General features: G+C 39.9%; 1 protein-coding gene across 1 annotated transcript in view; it reads left to right on the top strand.

The window, feature by feature from the left end:
- The window catches only part of grik3 (glutamate ionotropic receptor kainate type subunit 3), a 58136-nt gene that overhangs the window by 17885 nt on the left and 22412 nt on the right, over positions 1–17839 (top strand). Inside the window, exons 8-9 of the mRNA XM_065010309.1 lie at positions 892–1095; positions 17361–17584. Of these exons, the coding sequence (XP_064866381.1) occupies positions 892–1095; positions 17361–17584 (428 nt within the window). The remainder of the gene's footprint in view (positions 1–891; positions 1096–17360; positions 17585–17839) is intronic.

Here is a 17839-nt window from a genome sequence, read left to right as displayed (position 1 = left end):
TCCGTCTGGCCACTCTACCACAAAGGCCTGATTGGTGGAGTGCTTCAAAGATGGTTGTCCTTCTGGAAAATTCTCCCATCTCCACAGAACTCTGGAGCTCCTTCAGTGTGACCATCGGGTTGTTGGTTACCTCCCTGACCAAGGCGCTTCTCCCCCGATTGCTCAGCACTAGGAATCTTGCTGCATCCAGACTTCTTCCATTTAAGAATGATGGAGGCCACTGTGTTCGTAGGGACCTTCAATGCTGCAGACATTTTTTGGTGTCCGTCCCCAGATCTGTGCCTCGACACAGTCCTGTCTCGGGAACTCTACAGACAATTCCTTCGACCTCATGGCTTACTTTTTGCTTTGACATGCACTGTCAACTGTGAGACCTTATAAAGACAGGTGTGTGCCTTTCCAAATAATGTCCAATCAATTGAATTTACCACAGGTGGACTCCAATTCAAGTTGTAGAAACATCAAGGATGAATAATGGAAACAGGATGTACCTGAACTCAATTTCGTGTCTCATAGCAAAGGGTCTGAATACTTTTGTAAATAGGGTATTCATTTTCAATAATACAAAATACTGTTTTTGCTTTGAAATGATGGGGTTTTGTGTGTAGATTGAGGAGAAAAAGTATTTATTTAATCCATTTTAGTATAAGCCTGTAACGTAACAAAATGTGGAAAAAGTATAAGTGAAAAAACCATTGCACTCATCCATATTTAAACATACAGTGTAGCTGACCAGACATTGGACCGGAGTCTCCCTGTCATTCCCTGTTAGACGGAACAACGACTTATCAGCTCAGATCACTTTGCCTCAATTAAGTGCGTGTGCTGAAGAACAAATGGAAAAAGCTGACCTCAACGCTGGTTTCCATTAGATTTTTTGTGTCTGTGCAGGAGGAACCATATGTCATGCTTAAGAAGTCTGACAAGGCGCTGGTGGGCAATGACCGTTTCGAGGGATTCTGTATCGACCTGCTCAAGGAGCTGGCCAGCATCCTGGGCTTCACCTACGAGATCCGCCTGGTGCCTGATGGGAAGTACGGATCGCAGGACGACAAGGGCCAGTGGAACGGCATGATCAAGGAGCTGATGGAACACGTGAGTTGGACTACCAGTTACCTTCTGACTGTTACTATTAATGTCTTACTATTGCTTATAACTAGTGTTCACCATTGAAAATTATTAGATGTTGGGACCCTGTTTTTGTCTGTTAGGATCTAATTTGAAACTTATCACAATCAAACTTAATGTGTTTTTTTTAACAGCAAATATAAAGATTTAAGACGTACTAGGATGAGTAAACGTATAGCAATATATTGATGTTGGTTTTGAAAGCATCAAATGAAAGCACCAAAGGCTGTTAAAATATAGCTGACATTGACAACGCGGACAGTGCCCCGCTGGCATTTTGAGAGTGTCCCTCCCCATCGCCCTCTCCCTGTCCTCAGACCCCCTGGTCAACGATGTGCTCGGCTGGAAGAGCTGTAATAGCTTAAGTGGCATTTAGAGAAGGGAGAGGGTGGGAGTCGGACGGTTCGAGTCAATGGCTAGGTGCAGAAAGGGTTGGGAAAGGTGGGCTTGCGCCGCAGCACTTAATCTCTGCCTTAGCCAGATCCAGCTTTTATCAGATCCAGGTTGATATCAGTAACCTTGAGGGGGAACTAAGAGATTAAGGCAGGAAAATGTTGCTTATATAAATACAAGCTTTCTTCATAATGAACAGTAAACATAGGCTACAGATGTACATATGTTATTGTATCTTACTTACTTACTTTTTATATTATTATTATCATTATTGTATTCTGCATTGTTGAAAGGGCTTTTGCAAGAATGCATTTCACTGTTAGTCTACACATGTTGTTTACGAAGCATGTGCCAATGAAAGTTGATTTCATTTGATTTGACAGTTGGATGTTATCAATAGCCACTATCTAGACAGTAGCCTGGATATACACACGGATTTCAGTCTTTCACTTTTGTTTTAAGGGAAACAATCAAATCAAATGTTATTTGTCACATGCGCCGAATACAACAGGTGTAGACCTTACAGTGAAATGCTTACTTACAAGCCCTTAACCAACAATACAATTTTAAGAAAATACACAACAAAAATGTAAGAGATAAGAAAAACAAATAATTAAAGAGCCGCAGTAAATAACAATTGCGGGGCTATATACAGTGGTACTGGTGGTAATGTGGTAATGTGTCAACGTGCGGGGGCACCGGTGTCGAGGTAGTTGAGGTAATTATGTACATGCAGGTAGGGTTATTAAAGTGGCTATGCATAGATGATAACAGAGAGTAGCAGTAGCGTAGGGTCGGGGGGGCAAATTGCCATTTGATTAGCTGTTTAGGAGTCTTATGGCTTGGGGGTAGAAGCTGTTTAGAAGCCTCTTGGACCTAGACTTGGCAGGTCAGTAGCCATTTAGGCAGGTTACCTTAGTGTTCTTGGGAACAGGGACTATGGTGGTCTGCTTGAAACGTGTTGGTATTACAGACTCAGACAGGGAGAGGTTGAAAATGTCAGTGAAGACACATTGGTCAGCGCATGCTCGGAGGACACTTCCTGGTAATCCGTCTGGCCCAGCGGCCTTGTGAATGTTGACCTGTTTGAAGGTCTTTACTCACATCGGCTGTGGAAAGTGTGATCACACAGTGTGATTCAGTCAGGTTTCAAAGCTGTCTAAACAGTAGAGAACATTTGAAAACAACAAAACAATTTTCAGAGCACCTGTATCTATATCTTCATTCATATATCCCATGCTGTGAAATGTACTTTGTACTGTACTCAGTGCACTCCAACACATTTTCCCCCTATAGTGTATTATGGGCAACATATACTTAGTACAATGCAGATGAATTCAAGCCCTGTGAATTATGGCATATGGTTTGAGTTCACTCTCAGCAGTTCCTCACAGTTAAATAGTTGGCTGAAGAGGTCTCAGTAATTCCTGAACACTTATCTTGGTTTGGGTAGAACTGAGCATGCTTACATGATGTTTTCTACAGTTCTACTGTATTTGGGTCTATTGCTTCCAAGAGAGTAATATCAGCTGATAGTAGAGGAATCAAGAACACCAATGTTCCATTCAGATATTACGTACTGTAGGTGTACCTATTATCTGCATCACGGTTATAGAATACAGTAATATAGGACTAGGTTTTGATCTAGTATGTTCCTTACACAGTATGTAAAGGGTAAGTGTGCTATAGACTGTCTCCCTGTGCTACTGCTCTTTATTTGAGTGGCCTACACTGTATCAACACTGCTATATGGATTTATTTAGCTGGTTCTATTATTTGGCTCAGAGCTTTTCTTCCTCCTGTCTATACTGATAAGCTGATCTTGAAACAGCAGACCTGAAAAGTAAACTTTGGAGTCAGCTCAAGAGAACTATCCTGGGATTGCCATGAGAAGCTTGGATGGATATTGGTTTCCATACAAGTAAACCAACAACACCAACAACAATATCATTCATATATTCACAATTCCATTCCTTTACTTTAGATTGGTGTGTATTGTGCATATTGTTGTGAAATTGCTAGATATTACCTGTTAGATATTACTGCACTGTTGGAGCTAGAAACACAAGCATTTCGCTACACCTTCAATAACATCTGCTAAACACGTGTATGTGACCAATAACATTTCATTTGAAAACCTTATCCCAAGGATTGGTATCATGGCTGTGGTCCTGCATTCTGTTCATCCCATACCAGAATCACCATGTGTCATTGGCTAATGTGCTGACAGGTTTGACATCCATGTCACGACTTCTATCAAAGTCGATGCCTCTCCTTGTTCGCCGGTCTTCTAGCCATCCCCGATTCATTTTTCATTTTTCATTTGTCTTGTCTTGTTTTTCCCACACACCTGGTTCCCATTTCCCTCATTACGTGTTGTGTATTTAACCCTCTGTTTCCCCCGTGTCTTTGTGTGGTATTGTTTATTCCGTTTCATGTTATGCGCACGTTAGTCTGTTGCGCTGGGTTATGTCAACCCGTATTGTTATTTCGTGTTCACTTTGCCGCATGCTTTTGGTTCGCCTAAATAAAAGGCTCCGTTGGCTACCCAATATCTCCTCTCCTGCGCCTGAATCCCTTATAGCCATTTACGAATACCTGACAATCCAATGGAAGTCATGGATATGTTTCTGGGATGCTTTTATGCAAATAGAGGTATGAGCTCAGATGACACTGACAGCAAACACATATTTATTAACCCATGTTGTGTTGGGATGACCACATAACATTACAATGCTGCCATCGACTAGTGACCCGACGGGTCACCTACAGTTGTTTATTGGTTTAAGGAAGACGACAAGCAAAACAAAGCCGTCTGCATTTGTTATCAGCTGATTCGTCCTGCCTGCCCACAATCTCACGTAAATCATAGTTTCATTACTCAACGGTGCAGTAGTCGTGTGTGTTTATTAAAAGCAGTTGTAAGCCTTCATTCATCTTTGTAGGTCACCGAGCTCTGTCAAACAAAGAAGCAAATGTGGTTTGACAAAAATAAAGTCTTTGTTGGTATGTCTGATGTCACCTTTTGTCAACGAGTAGGAAGGAGCAAATGGTCTCTGATTTCTAAAAACATGCATGTAGCTGGGTTAGTGTTTTTCTATACATGTCCTGAGATTGTACTATTGAATAAACCAAGACAGAAGTATTGCATTGTGTGCATCATATGAATATACAGTATTTCTGTCTATGCATACACGTGTATGTGCATAACATACATGATTAATAGGCTGTTGTCTGTAAATACAAATAGGATACATATTGAATGAGAAAGAGTGTGTGTGTTGTGGCTAATTAAATACAAAACAGCCTTCCGTGCCCATGTAGCATAGCGGCCTTTATTTTCCTCTGAGTCGTCAAAGCTCACTACAACGCCAAAAAGCATTGTTCAAAAGGCGTTAAATTATGCAACAGGTCATGTTAAACTTGATTTAGTCACAATAGATGATCCAATTAATCATGATGTTGATGCCAGTATTAATAGCGAGCTTAACACATCATTTGTTTCTGTTCAATTAATCTCTTGCTCCGTCAGACACACAGGAAGGTTACGGCGAGACCGATGCACACCACAGCAATCCACACATCTCATTGTCTACATGTAGAGATAGCAGACTGGACTTGGGACCTTGGCAAGATATTGGATTGAAAAGGGGCTTTATTTGCAGTTCTAGGCACGTACATGTGTTGTCTCTATCTGAGGGTCGCAGACCTGATTGGTTTTACAGTGGTACGCGGAGGAGTTTTTGACTACTGAGGGCGGGATAGTGGTCAGAGCTGTCATTTTGACGGACGGGCAGCATGACTTTCAATTGCATCAACAACCACAGCTAGATTATTCTGCTACATGATAGTGTTTTGTGCTATAGAAGTCTACTTGAAGGATAGGATGATGTTATAGTAATGCAAATGCCATTATCACTCTACAATCCTTTGCTTTTCAAGGGGGACGTACTGTAGTCAGACGATGGAATTACCAGGGACAACATTTCTCTAGTCATATATGCAAATTGAAATAGTGGTGGACAATGAGGCAGTTGGAGCACCATATGCAAATCTTTGTAAAACAATCGAGTTAAGAGGTACAGGAAATATGGCGATATGTTCTCTGGCGCTGTCCAAGATAATCATTCAATACACCTATAAGACTAAATAATCAAACCCCACAAATGTTAAAACCAGTAAATGTCAAAGGGACTGCAAGTAACACAGATTGTTATATCTTGTTACAGTTCATCTCTGCTGGGAGTGTTGATCTAAACTACCGGTCAAAGATTTTAGAACACCTACTCATTCAAGGGGTTTTCTTTATTTTATTTTACTATTTTCTACATTGTAGACATCAAAACTATGAAATAACATATGGAATCATGTACTAACCAAAAAAGTATTAAAGTCAAATCAAAATATATATTTTATATTTGAGATTCTTCAAACTGCCACCCTTTGCCTTGATGACAGCTTTGCACACTCTTGGCATTCTCTCAAGCAGCTTCCTGAAGTAGTCTGAAGTAAAACTGTTCGCTGCTCTGGCCCCCCAATGGTGGAACAAACTCCCTCACGACGCCAGGACAGCGGAGTCAATCACCACCTTCCGGAGACACCTGAAACCCCACCTCTTTCAGGAATACCTAGGATAGGATAAAGTAATCCTTCTCACCCCCCTTAAAATATTTAGATGCACTATTGTAAAGTGGCTGTTCCACTGGATGTCTTAAGGTGAACGCACCAATTTGTAAGTCGCTCTGGATAAGAGCGTCTGCTAAATGACTTAAATGTAATGTAAATGTAGTCACCTGGAATGCATTTCAATTACCAGGTGTGCCTCCTTAAAAGTGAATTTGTGGAATTTGTTTCCTTCTTAATGCATTGAGCCAAACAGTTGTGTTGTGACAAGAGGAATGAAAGATCCATAGTTTTTCATTTTAAATTTTTTTACAGCTTTTTTTGCTACATACATTTGACCTTTTACATATACATTTTACATACATGGTACCCCCAATCCCAGCCAACAGCTCTGCAACTCCCGCAGCTACTTGCCAAGCCTCCCCAGCTTCTACTTCACACAAATCCAGATAGCAGATGTTCTGTAAGAGCTGCAAAATCTGAACCCGTAAATCAGCTGGGATAGACAATCTGGACCCTCTCTTTCTAAAATTAATTGTTGCAACCCCTCCATCCTGCCCTGCCTTTCTAAAGTCTTCGAAAGCCAAGTTAACTTCTTGGTGACGGGGCAGTATTTTCCATTCAAATGTTTGTTTTTTTGAGGTTACTCTCTTTTCAATGGTTTTCATTGGGAATCCAGATTTCTAAGGGACCTTCTATACTTCTCAGATAGAGTTGTGTGTCAAATCGGAGGGCCTGTTGTCCGGACCTCTGGCAGTCTCTATGGGGGTACCACAGGGTTCAATTCTTGGGCTGACTCCTTTCTCTGTATATATCTGTATATATCAATGATGTCGCTCTTGCTGCGGGTGATTCCCTAATCCACCTCTACGCAGACAACACCATTCTGTATACGTCTGTCCCTTCTTTGGTCACTGTGTTAACAAACCTCCAAACAAGCTTCAATGCAATACAACACTCCTTCCGTGGCCTCCAACTGCTCTTAAACGCTACTAAAACTAAATGGATGCTTTTAAACCGATCCCTGCCCGCACCCGCCCGCCCGACTAGCATCACTACTCTGGACGGTTTTGACTTAGAATATGTGGACAACTACAAATACCTGGGTGTCTGGCTAGACTGTAAACCCTCCTTCCAGACTCATTTAATATCTCCAATATATCTCCAATACAAAATTAAATCTAGAATCAGCTTCATATTTCGCAACAAAGCCTCCTTCATTCATGCCGCCAAACTGACTATCCTACCGATCCTTGACTTCGGCGATGTAATTTACGAAATAGCCTCCAACTCTCTACTCAGCACACTGGATGCAGTCTATCACAGTGTCATCCGTTTTGTCACCAAAGCCCCATATACCACCCACCACTGCGACCTGTATGCTCTCATCGGCTGGCCCTCGCTACATATTTGTTGCCAGACCCACTGGCTCCAGGTCATCTATAAGTCTTTGCTAGGTAAAGCTCCGCCTTATCTCAGCTCACTGGTCACGATAACAACAGCCACCCGTAGCATGCTCTCCATTAGGTATATCTCACTCGTCATCCCCAAAGCCAACACCTCGTTTGGCCGCCTTTCCTTTCAATTTTCTGCTGCCAATGACTGGAACGAATTGCAAAAATCGCTGAAGTTGGAGACTTATATCTCCCTCACTAACTTTAAACATTAGCTATCTGAGCAGCTAACCGATCGCTGCAGCTGTACACAGCTAATCTGTAAATAGCCCATCCAATCTACCTACCTCATCCCCATATTGTTTTTATTTACTTTTTTGCTCTTTTGCACATCATCATCTGCACATCTATCACTCCAGTGTTAATTTGATGAATTGTAATTACATCGCTACTATGGCCTATCTATTGCCTTACCTCCTCACTCCATTTGAACACAATGCATATAGACTTTATTTTTCTATTGTGTTGTACGTTTGTTTATTCCATGTGTAACTCTGTTGTTGTTTGTGTCGCATTTGCTTTATCTTGGCCAGGTCGCAGTTGTAAATGAGAACTTGTTCTCAACTGGCCTAACTGGTTAAATAAAAAACATATATAAAAAATGTATATAACAACGATACATTACCAAACAAACTCTTTAATACCAACGCTCAGCCACTCTCAGGCAATCCCACCTATCACCATAAACCGCCCTTGTTTGGTTTCCATGTGCCATATATTTTTTAAATTGTGCTCTGATGTTTAACTAAATTTATGAATCTTTCTAATCTTTCCTGAACCTGTGACCAGAAACAAGCTATGTAGGGGCAATACCAGATTAAGTGATCTATTGATTCTGTCTCTTCGCAATAAAAATCTACAGAACTGAGATAGTTGTATGCCCAATATATATAGCATTCTGTTGGTGGCAAGAAATGTATCTAATAATTTAAATGGAAAAACTAAGTGTTGAGTCTAGTGTAGTTTTTTGTACCAGTTCTTAAACCGTGTGCTGTTTATTTTGCAACCTATATGGTGCAGCTGTCAGCATGTTTGTCCTGAAACTAGTATATTTTTCTATTTATGCCAGTTCCTTTTAGCCAATTTGTATCTTTAATATATGGCAGGCAAACAAGTTCCCTACCTTCTCCATTTTCCAGATTCTGCCTCTATTTTTGTGGTAGTGCTGCAATCAGTTGGTTGTAAGTTTGGATTGAGTAGATATTCCCACTTATTTTCAATAACTGCATATGTGACATTAATATAAAAATGTAAAACAATTCCATGAAGAATGTTTTTGGGTTATCAATATATTTGAGTTTAACCATAACATTTGTTGTAATATTTGTTCTATCTTTTCTGGAGGATAAAACTGAAATTGTAACCAGGTTTGTAGGGCTTGTTTAAGATACTGATTATTGTTGACAGGGTGATACTGTCAACAAAATTTAATTTTCAAATAGTCGGAAATGAGAAGTTGTAATCTGTATGAAGGCAAAAAAGCCATTTTTGAACAAAGGATTAGCTTTTCTTAATAATATACTGGAGAACCATTTTGGGGTTTGAGTGAAGCTTTTAGTGAGGTTTAATGCTTTAATATTTAATCATTTTAGCCCCCCAAACTCATATTCATTATATAAATAGGCACGTTTAATTTTGTCTGGCTTAGAATTCCAAATAAAATGAAATATTTTTTGCTCATATGATTTGAAAAACAAATCATCTGGAGTAGGCCATGCCATTAAACTGGGATAGGATCAAAGAGTTAATTCAATGTAATTTTTCCATAAATAGACAAGTATTTACCTCTCCATGGTTGCAAAAGAATGATCTATTTTTGCTAATATTCTATCGAAATTAATTGTGGGAAGTTCATTTATATTTTTTGAGATTTGAATACCAAGCATTGTCTACTTCACCATCTGCCCATTTTATTGGTAAACTACAAGGTAGTGTAAACACTGTATTTTTTATTGTCTACTTCACCATCTGCCCATTTTATTGGTAAACTACAAGGTAGTGTAAACACTGTATTTTTTAACGATCCGATACGTAATATGGTACACTTGTCATAATACGGTTTTAATCCAGAAGCTAGAAAAGTGATCAAGATCTTCAAATGAGACTGTGCAGGGATCCAGATTGCAGACTAAACCTGTTATGGCTGCATCCCTTTGTTCTCAATTTCCGCCTGAAGACATACCCTAATCTAACTGCCTGTAGCTCAGCCCCAGAGGCAAGGATATGCATATTATTGGTATTATTTGAATGGAAACATTCTGAGGTTTGTGGAAATGTTAATTGAATGTAGGAGAATATAACACAGTAGATCTGGTGGAAGAAAAGAGAAAGAAAGAGCATACGTTTTCTGTTTTTTATTGTTGTAGTATCATCTTTCACATGTACTAGAATAGCCAGATAATTTAGATGGATAATACAAGAGGGCAACTGTAGGTGTGCAAAGTTTCAGACTGATAACTTCAGGAATGGGTGAGCTACATGACATTTAGCATGAAGTCACCCAGGTGTCCCACACAAGTTGCCCAAATGTACCCAACTGGCTGAATTGGTGAAATGACCTATAACTATATACAGCAGTGCAAATAACTATATACAACATATCAAAAAGCAATTCTAACACACACACAAAAAAAATGTTTAAAAAAATGGTACACCCTTTGGAAGTCCTCGTCACAATATTTTGCTGCCTGTGCCATGTCCCATAGCAGTCTCTTTCTGATGTAAAGCAGAGGCAAACTGAACAAGTGAGGCATTTCATGCGACACAGAACACAACGACGCCTCCATGCTGTGCCCTTTTGGCCCTGAGGCACAGTCATGCCTGCAGTAATGAACTGTGGCATATCAACACCACTGGGGGCAGAGGTAGAGCGGGCAACTTGGCACTGGGGGCTCCCAGTCGGAGTCGCTATCACTGTGAAAGAAAACATAAACAAATATTTGTATTGTATGAGCCTTTTATCATCACACAAAATAAACAAATGTATTGTATAGAGCAGAGGGAACAGTCACTAAGGTGAAGTGCTGTTCCATTCAACTCCGGCCTGTTGTGGGCCTGCCCTCTCCTGAACAGCACCCAATGGCTATTTCATATGGAGATGGAGAGGAGTAGCAGGCGCAGTGGGCATGTGTGTGTTTGCTGTTCTACTCCATTCCATTTGAATAAAAAAATGGAAAATATAATCTGACATGGGGAAGAAAAAAAAATATATATATACACACACACACACAAACAAACCAACACACACACACACCACACACACACACACACACACAAACCACACATTTCATTGCAAAAAAAAAAAATATATATATATTTTTATATTTCATAAAACGGCATTAGCACTTACCCATCCAGAAGTACGTCCTGTCTAGCTCCTAAGTTCGTTTGAATCATAACACTCCAAGATTCCTCAAACAAAATGATCTCACTTTCACTTTTTCACTTTCACTTTAGACTTTGACTTCGCTTTTCCTGATTTATTCGCCATGATATCTTCAATGAAATCGTTGAAAATACAACTTTCCGAAATACTGCTGCGCGTAAAAAGCCTTACAGCGACTCCTCTGATCATCGAGGCGAGAATGGAGTTCCTTGCGCATTCGATTACAAACAAGGAAAGGTGGTCCAACCCAAAACCATTACATACTGGCATTTATCTCAGCTCATTGGCTATCTACCCAGCTAGATTTCAAGAAGATCAGTGGTCATTGGGCAGAAATATAGTCAATCAATGAAGCTTCGCTAAAATTATTGTTGCGTAAGGTAGTCATTGCTCGTTGTCTTCAAATCAGTTCACTTCGTTCAATACTCCCAGCAAAAAAACCAATGATGTTTGGCTGTGTTGCAAACATCCAGAGGAATGCACTGAAACCAACCATGATTGTTTACGGTGTGTAATCACGTCGAATGCTCCGTAAAAAAACGATAGAGATGGAATTCACGGCACAAACGGTTTACAAAATGTTTCTTATCAAAGAAAACAACACTTCATTTGATCACCGGGACCCTCAGGAAGAGAAATAAGAGCAAGATATCAGAATGTAAGTCATAATTTTACCTTCAGATGTGAATGTGTAAAAACTGTCATGGCGGAAAATGTTTCTGTTGTTGATTGCTCTTCTCTAACGAAAGCATGGGATTTGTTCTCTGTAATAGCTATTTTAAATTGTAAAACAGAGTTTGATTACCAAGATTCTAATCTTTTGAAGGGTGTAAGACACTTGCATTTTCAAGAATGTTTAATGTTACGAAGTTGAATAAGTACCTCCATTTCTTTTTGTTTTCCTCTAACCTATTTTGTGCCTCTATAGTACAGTTTCTATTACCATCTACCTGCGCTGTTACTCCCTATATTTCCTTTATTAGTCTAATCTCTTTTGACCTAAACTATTTTTGTTTTAATGATGAGTATTTTATTGAATGGCCTCTAAAAGTACATTTGAAAGTGTCCCATTCAATAAGGGGATCTGCTGTACCTATGTTGTACAAAAAGTAAATTATGAATTATTTTGTCTTATATTAACAAATTGTCATCCAATAGGCTTTGATTACATTTTCAATATCCCAGACCATGTGGATATTCTGTAAGAGTTATATGGAGGCCAATTAGATGGTGGTCTGATCGCATTCAGTCTCCTATTAATCATTTTAAAAATGTTTGATGCCAGCAAGAGCAAGAATAGGAAGTAATCAAGACGGCTAGCTTGATTAGCCTCCATGTATATTTCACTAGGTCAGGATTTTTCAATCTCCATATATCCACTAATTCTAATGTATCCATGATCTTCATAATCTCCTTAAGTGCGATAGTTAATAGAATGATTTCCTTTACGATAGATTATTTCGTTGCTTGTGAGCTCAATACATTATTATATATATTTTCAAAAAAGTGTGGATCATTATTATTTGGCCCATATAGATTAATTAGCAAGATGGTCCAATAGTATTTTTTTAATTATCCATCTTCCTTGCGGATCTGTTTGCACAGTTTGCACAATCGGATAAAAATGTGTATTACCTGTTGTAACTCCCATCCCGTGAACGGGATCGTTGTCATCATCTGACACTAATTAGCATAACGCAACGGACATAAATATTCCTAGAAAATATTCCTATTCATGAAAATCACAAATGAAATATATTGAGACACAGCTTAGCCTTTTGTTAATCACCCTGTCATCTCAGCTTTTCAAAATATGCTTTACAGCCAAAGCTAGACAAGCATTTGTGTAAGTTTATCGATAGCCTAGCATAGCATTTTGTCCAGCTAGCAGCAGGTAACTTGGTCACGGAAATCAGAAAAGCAATCAAATTAAATTGTTTACCTTTGATGAGCTTCAGATGTTTTCACTCACGAAACTCCAAGTTAGATAGCAAATGTTCCTTTTTTCCCAAAATATTATTTTTGTAGGCAAAATAGCTCCGTTTGTTCTTCACGTTTGGCTGAGAAATCGCCCGGAAATTGCAATCACGAAAACGCCGAAAAATATTCCAAATTAGCTCCATAATATCGACAGAAACATGGCAAACGTTGTTTATAATCAATCCTCAAGGTGTTTTTCAAATATCTATTCGATAATATATCCGCCGGGACATTTCGTTTTTCAGTAGGACCGATTGGAATAATGGCTACCTCTGTATTTTACGCGAGAATCTCTCTGGGAGCCATCAGGTGCTTGCGCAATGTAGCCGCTTACGGGTATTCTTCAACATAACTACGTCACAATGCTGTAGACACCTTCGGGAATACGGAGAAAGAGTAATCTGGTTGATAGCCCATTCACTGCTCAATAGGGACGCATTGGAACGCAGCACTTTCAAAACATGAGGCACTTCCGGATATTTTTACCGTTTTCTATCCTAAGCTGTCAATTATATGCATATTCTAGCATCTTGTCCTGACAAAACATCCCGTTTACTACGGAAACGTTATTTTTCCAAAAATGAAAATACTGCCGCCTAGTCACAACAGGTTAATTAGTATAATCACCCCTTTTGAGATTCTTTGACCATGACACAAATATATTTCTCCCTCCCAGTCCTTTTTCCACCCAACCTCATCTATATTTGTAGAATGAGTTTCCTGTAAAACAATAGATATTATATTCTTTCTCTTTTAGCCATGTAAAAATTGATCTTCTTTTTTTATGATCTGATAAGCCATTACAATTATAAATTGCTATACTTATTTCCCCACTTACCATAATGATACCCAAGTTTAAATTATACTTACCACAACCAATGTTTGTAACCTTACCATTATAAAGCACCATGATGCTTAAGTGTCCATATAGTGGTGCCATAATAATTTCCACTGTTAAATATACTGTAGCTGCAACTTTGTAAACCTCCAATTGTCCTAATATTCCACCCACTAAAACCTCCCCCCCCCATATCTAGGTCTGTTGTCACTATGACCATCAGACCATCTCCCTGACTCATGACGCACCTTTGCGTCCTAAGGCAAACCCTTGGCCGCCGATCGGCATTGGCCAGAGGGAAATATCATTATCTATGAGGATGCCTAACCAAATAACATGGAATACAGTCAGAAAAAAATAAATTGTAACAATAATAACAGCACAATCTTATACATGCATGCTCATATTTGAAAGTCCTTGCAAGGCTATAAGCATATCAGCCCAGCCTGCTCAGTTCATTGGATTCAATTGTTTGTAAAAAAAAAAGAAAAAAAAAGAAAAAAAAGAAAAGAAGAGCAAACAACCTAAATATATCGCAAGATCAGTCCCTTTTTTAATGTCCATTACATGCAAGACATATTTCATGTAGTCCTCATTATATCCTGTTTTATTCCGACAAATAAAGGAAGAAGGAACATAGATTCTAATGGCCACTAATGACTGAAAGTAAAAATGTGTCTTAGGCATCACATTATATTAGTCTGCCAGAGTTGCCTCTGCTGCAGAGGATAAGTTCATTTGAGTTACCAGCCTCAGAAATTGCAGTCCAAATAAATGCTTCACAGAGTTCAAGCAACATCAACTGTTCAGGGGAGACTGTGTGAATCATGGTCGAATTGCTGCGAAGAAACCAGTAATTAAGAAGAGACTTGCTTGGGTCAAGAAACACAAGCAATAGACATTAGAACGGTGGAAATTTGTCTTTTGGTCTGGAGTCCAAATTTGAGATTTTTGGTTCCAAGTGCCCGCCGTGTCTTTGTGAGATGTGAACGGATGATCTCTGCATGTGTATTTCCCAACGTAAAGCATGGAGGTGGTGGTGTAATGGTGTGGGGGGTACATTTCTGGTGACACTGTCTGTGATTGATTTAGAATTCAAGGTACACTTAACCAGCATGGCTACCGCAGAATTATGCAGCGATACGCCATCCCATCTGGTTTGGGATTAGTGGGGCCTGGCCTCCACAGTCCCCCGACCTCAACCAAATTGAGATGGTTTGGGATGAGTCGGACCACAGAGTGAAGGAAAAGAAGCCAACAAGTGCTCAGCATATGTGTGAACTCCAGGTGAAGCTGGTTGAGAGAATGCCAAGAGTTTGAAAAGCTGTCATTAAGGCAAAGAGTGGATATTTGAAGCATCTCAAATATAAAATATATATTTGTTTAACACGTTTTTGGTTACTATATGATTTCATAGTTGTGATGTCTTCACTATTATTCTACAATGTAGAAAATAGTAAAAAATAAAAAATAAACCTTGAATGAGTAGGTGTTCTAAATTTTTGACCGGTAGTGTTGGTGTAATTGTATGAATCCTACAGAATGTTATCAGGTGTGGCAGTATGGAGGTGGCACAGCTCTAAGCTTACAATACCATCTGCGCGCCCACAGATAACACAGAGCCATGTGGCACTCAGCAGGGTACTATTAGGTTATCACGCGTGTGCTCCGCAATACGTGTCTAAGCAGAAAATAGCCATGCAGCGTATATATTAGTCCACCATAGGGATGGCTGGGATCACCTGCTGCTCGGTCTTCCGGTTGAGTGGCAGCTAGCTTGAAAAGCGGAGGTCGACGGCAGAGAACAGAAGAAGCGGGTGTGTGTTGTAAACGTAAATGTTTAATGAGGGCACAGTGGATTGCACCACATGACAGATTGGCTGTGCCCACACTGTCTCTCTTTGTTAGGCTTTCTTGTGTTTAGCCACCACAGTGTTAGCTACAGGCACAGGTATAATCCAAACGGTCACACACGACTTCGACTATTTTCTTATACTGACCCCCATTGACTGCTCTGAATGTTAGAGTAGTAATTAGTCATTTTTTTGGAAGGGGGGAGTGACTGAACTATGTTGTAGCGACAGCAAAAAAAATGTCCATGAGTTACTTTCTTAACATCAAAAAATCATTTTTTTTTCTCATTTTAGAGGTTATTGCTCTACATTGTAATGTCAGCTAAGCTAAGAAATGAAGGGGGTTGATGAAATGCATTGTCCATACATTACAAATTACACATTTGGAGGGGAGGGGGGGGCGAATAAAAGTGTTGGGAGGTACAAATCAACTACATTTGTTTCTTGGAATACTTTTGAGCACTTTCTTGGAATGCTTCTGAGCTTACAGGGAGCAGGGTTCTGGTAATTCCGACCTTCATATGATCTGCAGGACTAGACATCCTCCACACTTTCCAATGTACACACCAATACCTCATTTAACTGACCTCCATCAGGGAGGTTCTGGTGCTACCACACTGAGCTTTGTTGCTATGCCACCACTCAAAAAGGAAGAAAAAGAGATTGGCCCAAACCCCTTTGTGCGTTTCCTTAGTTTCAGAGGAAGGGAGCTATCCAAGCGTGAACCAAGCATCTGGTTTCATTAATCTCCTGTCCAACCCTGACGTGTTTGAGGTGTGGGGGGAGGCAATGTAAATGGTAACCTTCTGAATATGCAGCCAGACGCAAAATCATGGGCCGCAACGTTCACCTTCAGACCCTGCCAGGGCAGAATCTCAGAGCGCTATATTAGCCTAATCAGAAGGCACCAGGCTCCAGATAGTGGAGGCTTGGGGAGAAGCTGGTGGGAAGGCATGTGGGAATGGCCCTTGTTTCTTGTGATTCATTAGAGCAGGTGTTCGTCATTTCTTATGTAAAAAATTGATTGGCGAATAATTGGAGGGAGGGGGCAACCTGTGATCTCTGCAAAATTACTTTGATGTGAAGTTCAATAGAACTTTGATTTTATGAAATGATGTCATATGTTACAGGACTTCATATTTGTTATGAAACTACCAATGTAATGTACTTAATTTTTCCTCAAACTGGTTTTCAAGTTTCATGTACCTTTTTGGTGTAACAACAATGGTTCATGCAGATCTATGATTTTCAAAGATACCTGAAGAACATATGAAAGTACCAGCAAAAGAAGCTCAAATCAAATCAATACAATAAGTGTAGACTTTACGGTGAAAAGCTTACTTACGAGTCCTTTCCCAATAATGCAGTTAAAAAGTAAGAAAATTAACAAATAGATACAAATAAAATAACACTAAAATAACAATAATGAGTCTATATACAGGCTACGTACAAGGATTACCGGTACCGAGTCAGTGTACTGGAGTACGAGGTAGTTGGGTGATTGATTGAGGTAATATGTACATGTCGGTTTGGTTAGGTGATTCATTGAAACGCTATGTACATCTACTGTAGGTAGGGGGTGAAAGCAGACAATCAGAGTAACCATTTAATTAACTGTCTTATGGCTTTGCCGTAACAAAGGTAATAAAGCTAGTGAAAGGGTCTCATCGTTTGACTGATCGTCCCTTCTCTTGTCTCCCCTACAGAGAGCCGACTTGGCTGTGGCCCCTCTTACCATTACCTACCTGCGTGAGAAGGTTGTGGACTTCTCAAAGCCCTTCATGAGCATGGGCATCAGCATCCTGTACCGCAAGCCCAACACCACCAACAATGGTTTCTTCTCCTTCCTCAACCCCATGACCCCTGACATCTGGGTCTACATCCTGCTGGCCTACCTAGGCGTAAGCTGTGTTCTCTTCGTTATCGCCAGGTGAGTCCCAGACTTTTCTTGGCTACTTCATGTTCTGCCTGTCTGTGTGTGTGTGTTTGTGTTCATTGAATTTTATTGAGTGATATATTTTTGTTTATTCTACTTGTAGGGCTAAGTTGCAGGCACAAAAAAAAGTTAGTTAAACAATTATTTGTGACAACACTGTCTCTCACTAGGGGAGCACCATGTTGAACATGCCAAAACCAAGGCGCAACCTAACGTTTTAATGCCCCCAACTGTGTATTGTTGCAGCGA

This window comes from Oncorhynchus nerka, linkage group LG3, assembly GCF_034236695.1.
Source record: "Oncorhynchus nerka isolate Pitt River linkage group LG3, Oner_Uvic_2.0, whole genome shotgun sequence".
Taxonomy (NCBI): domain Eukaryota; kingdom Metazoa; phylum Chordata; class Actinopteri; order Salmoniformes; family Salmonidae; genus Oncorhynchus; species Oncorhynchus nerka.
Note: the sequence above shows the minus strand (reverse complement) of the source record. Positions and strands in the feature narration are given on the sequence as shown.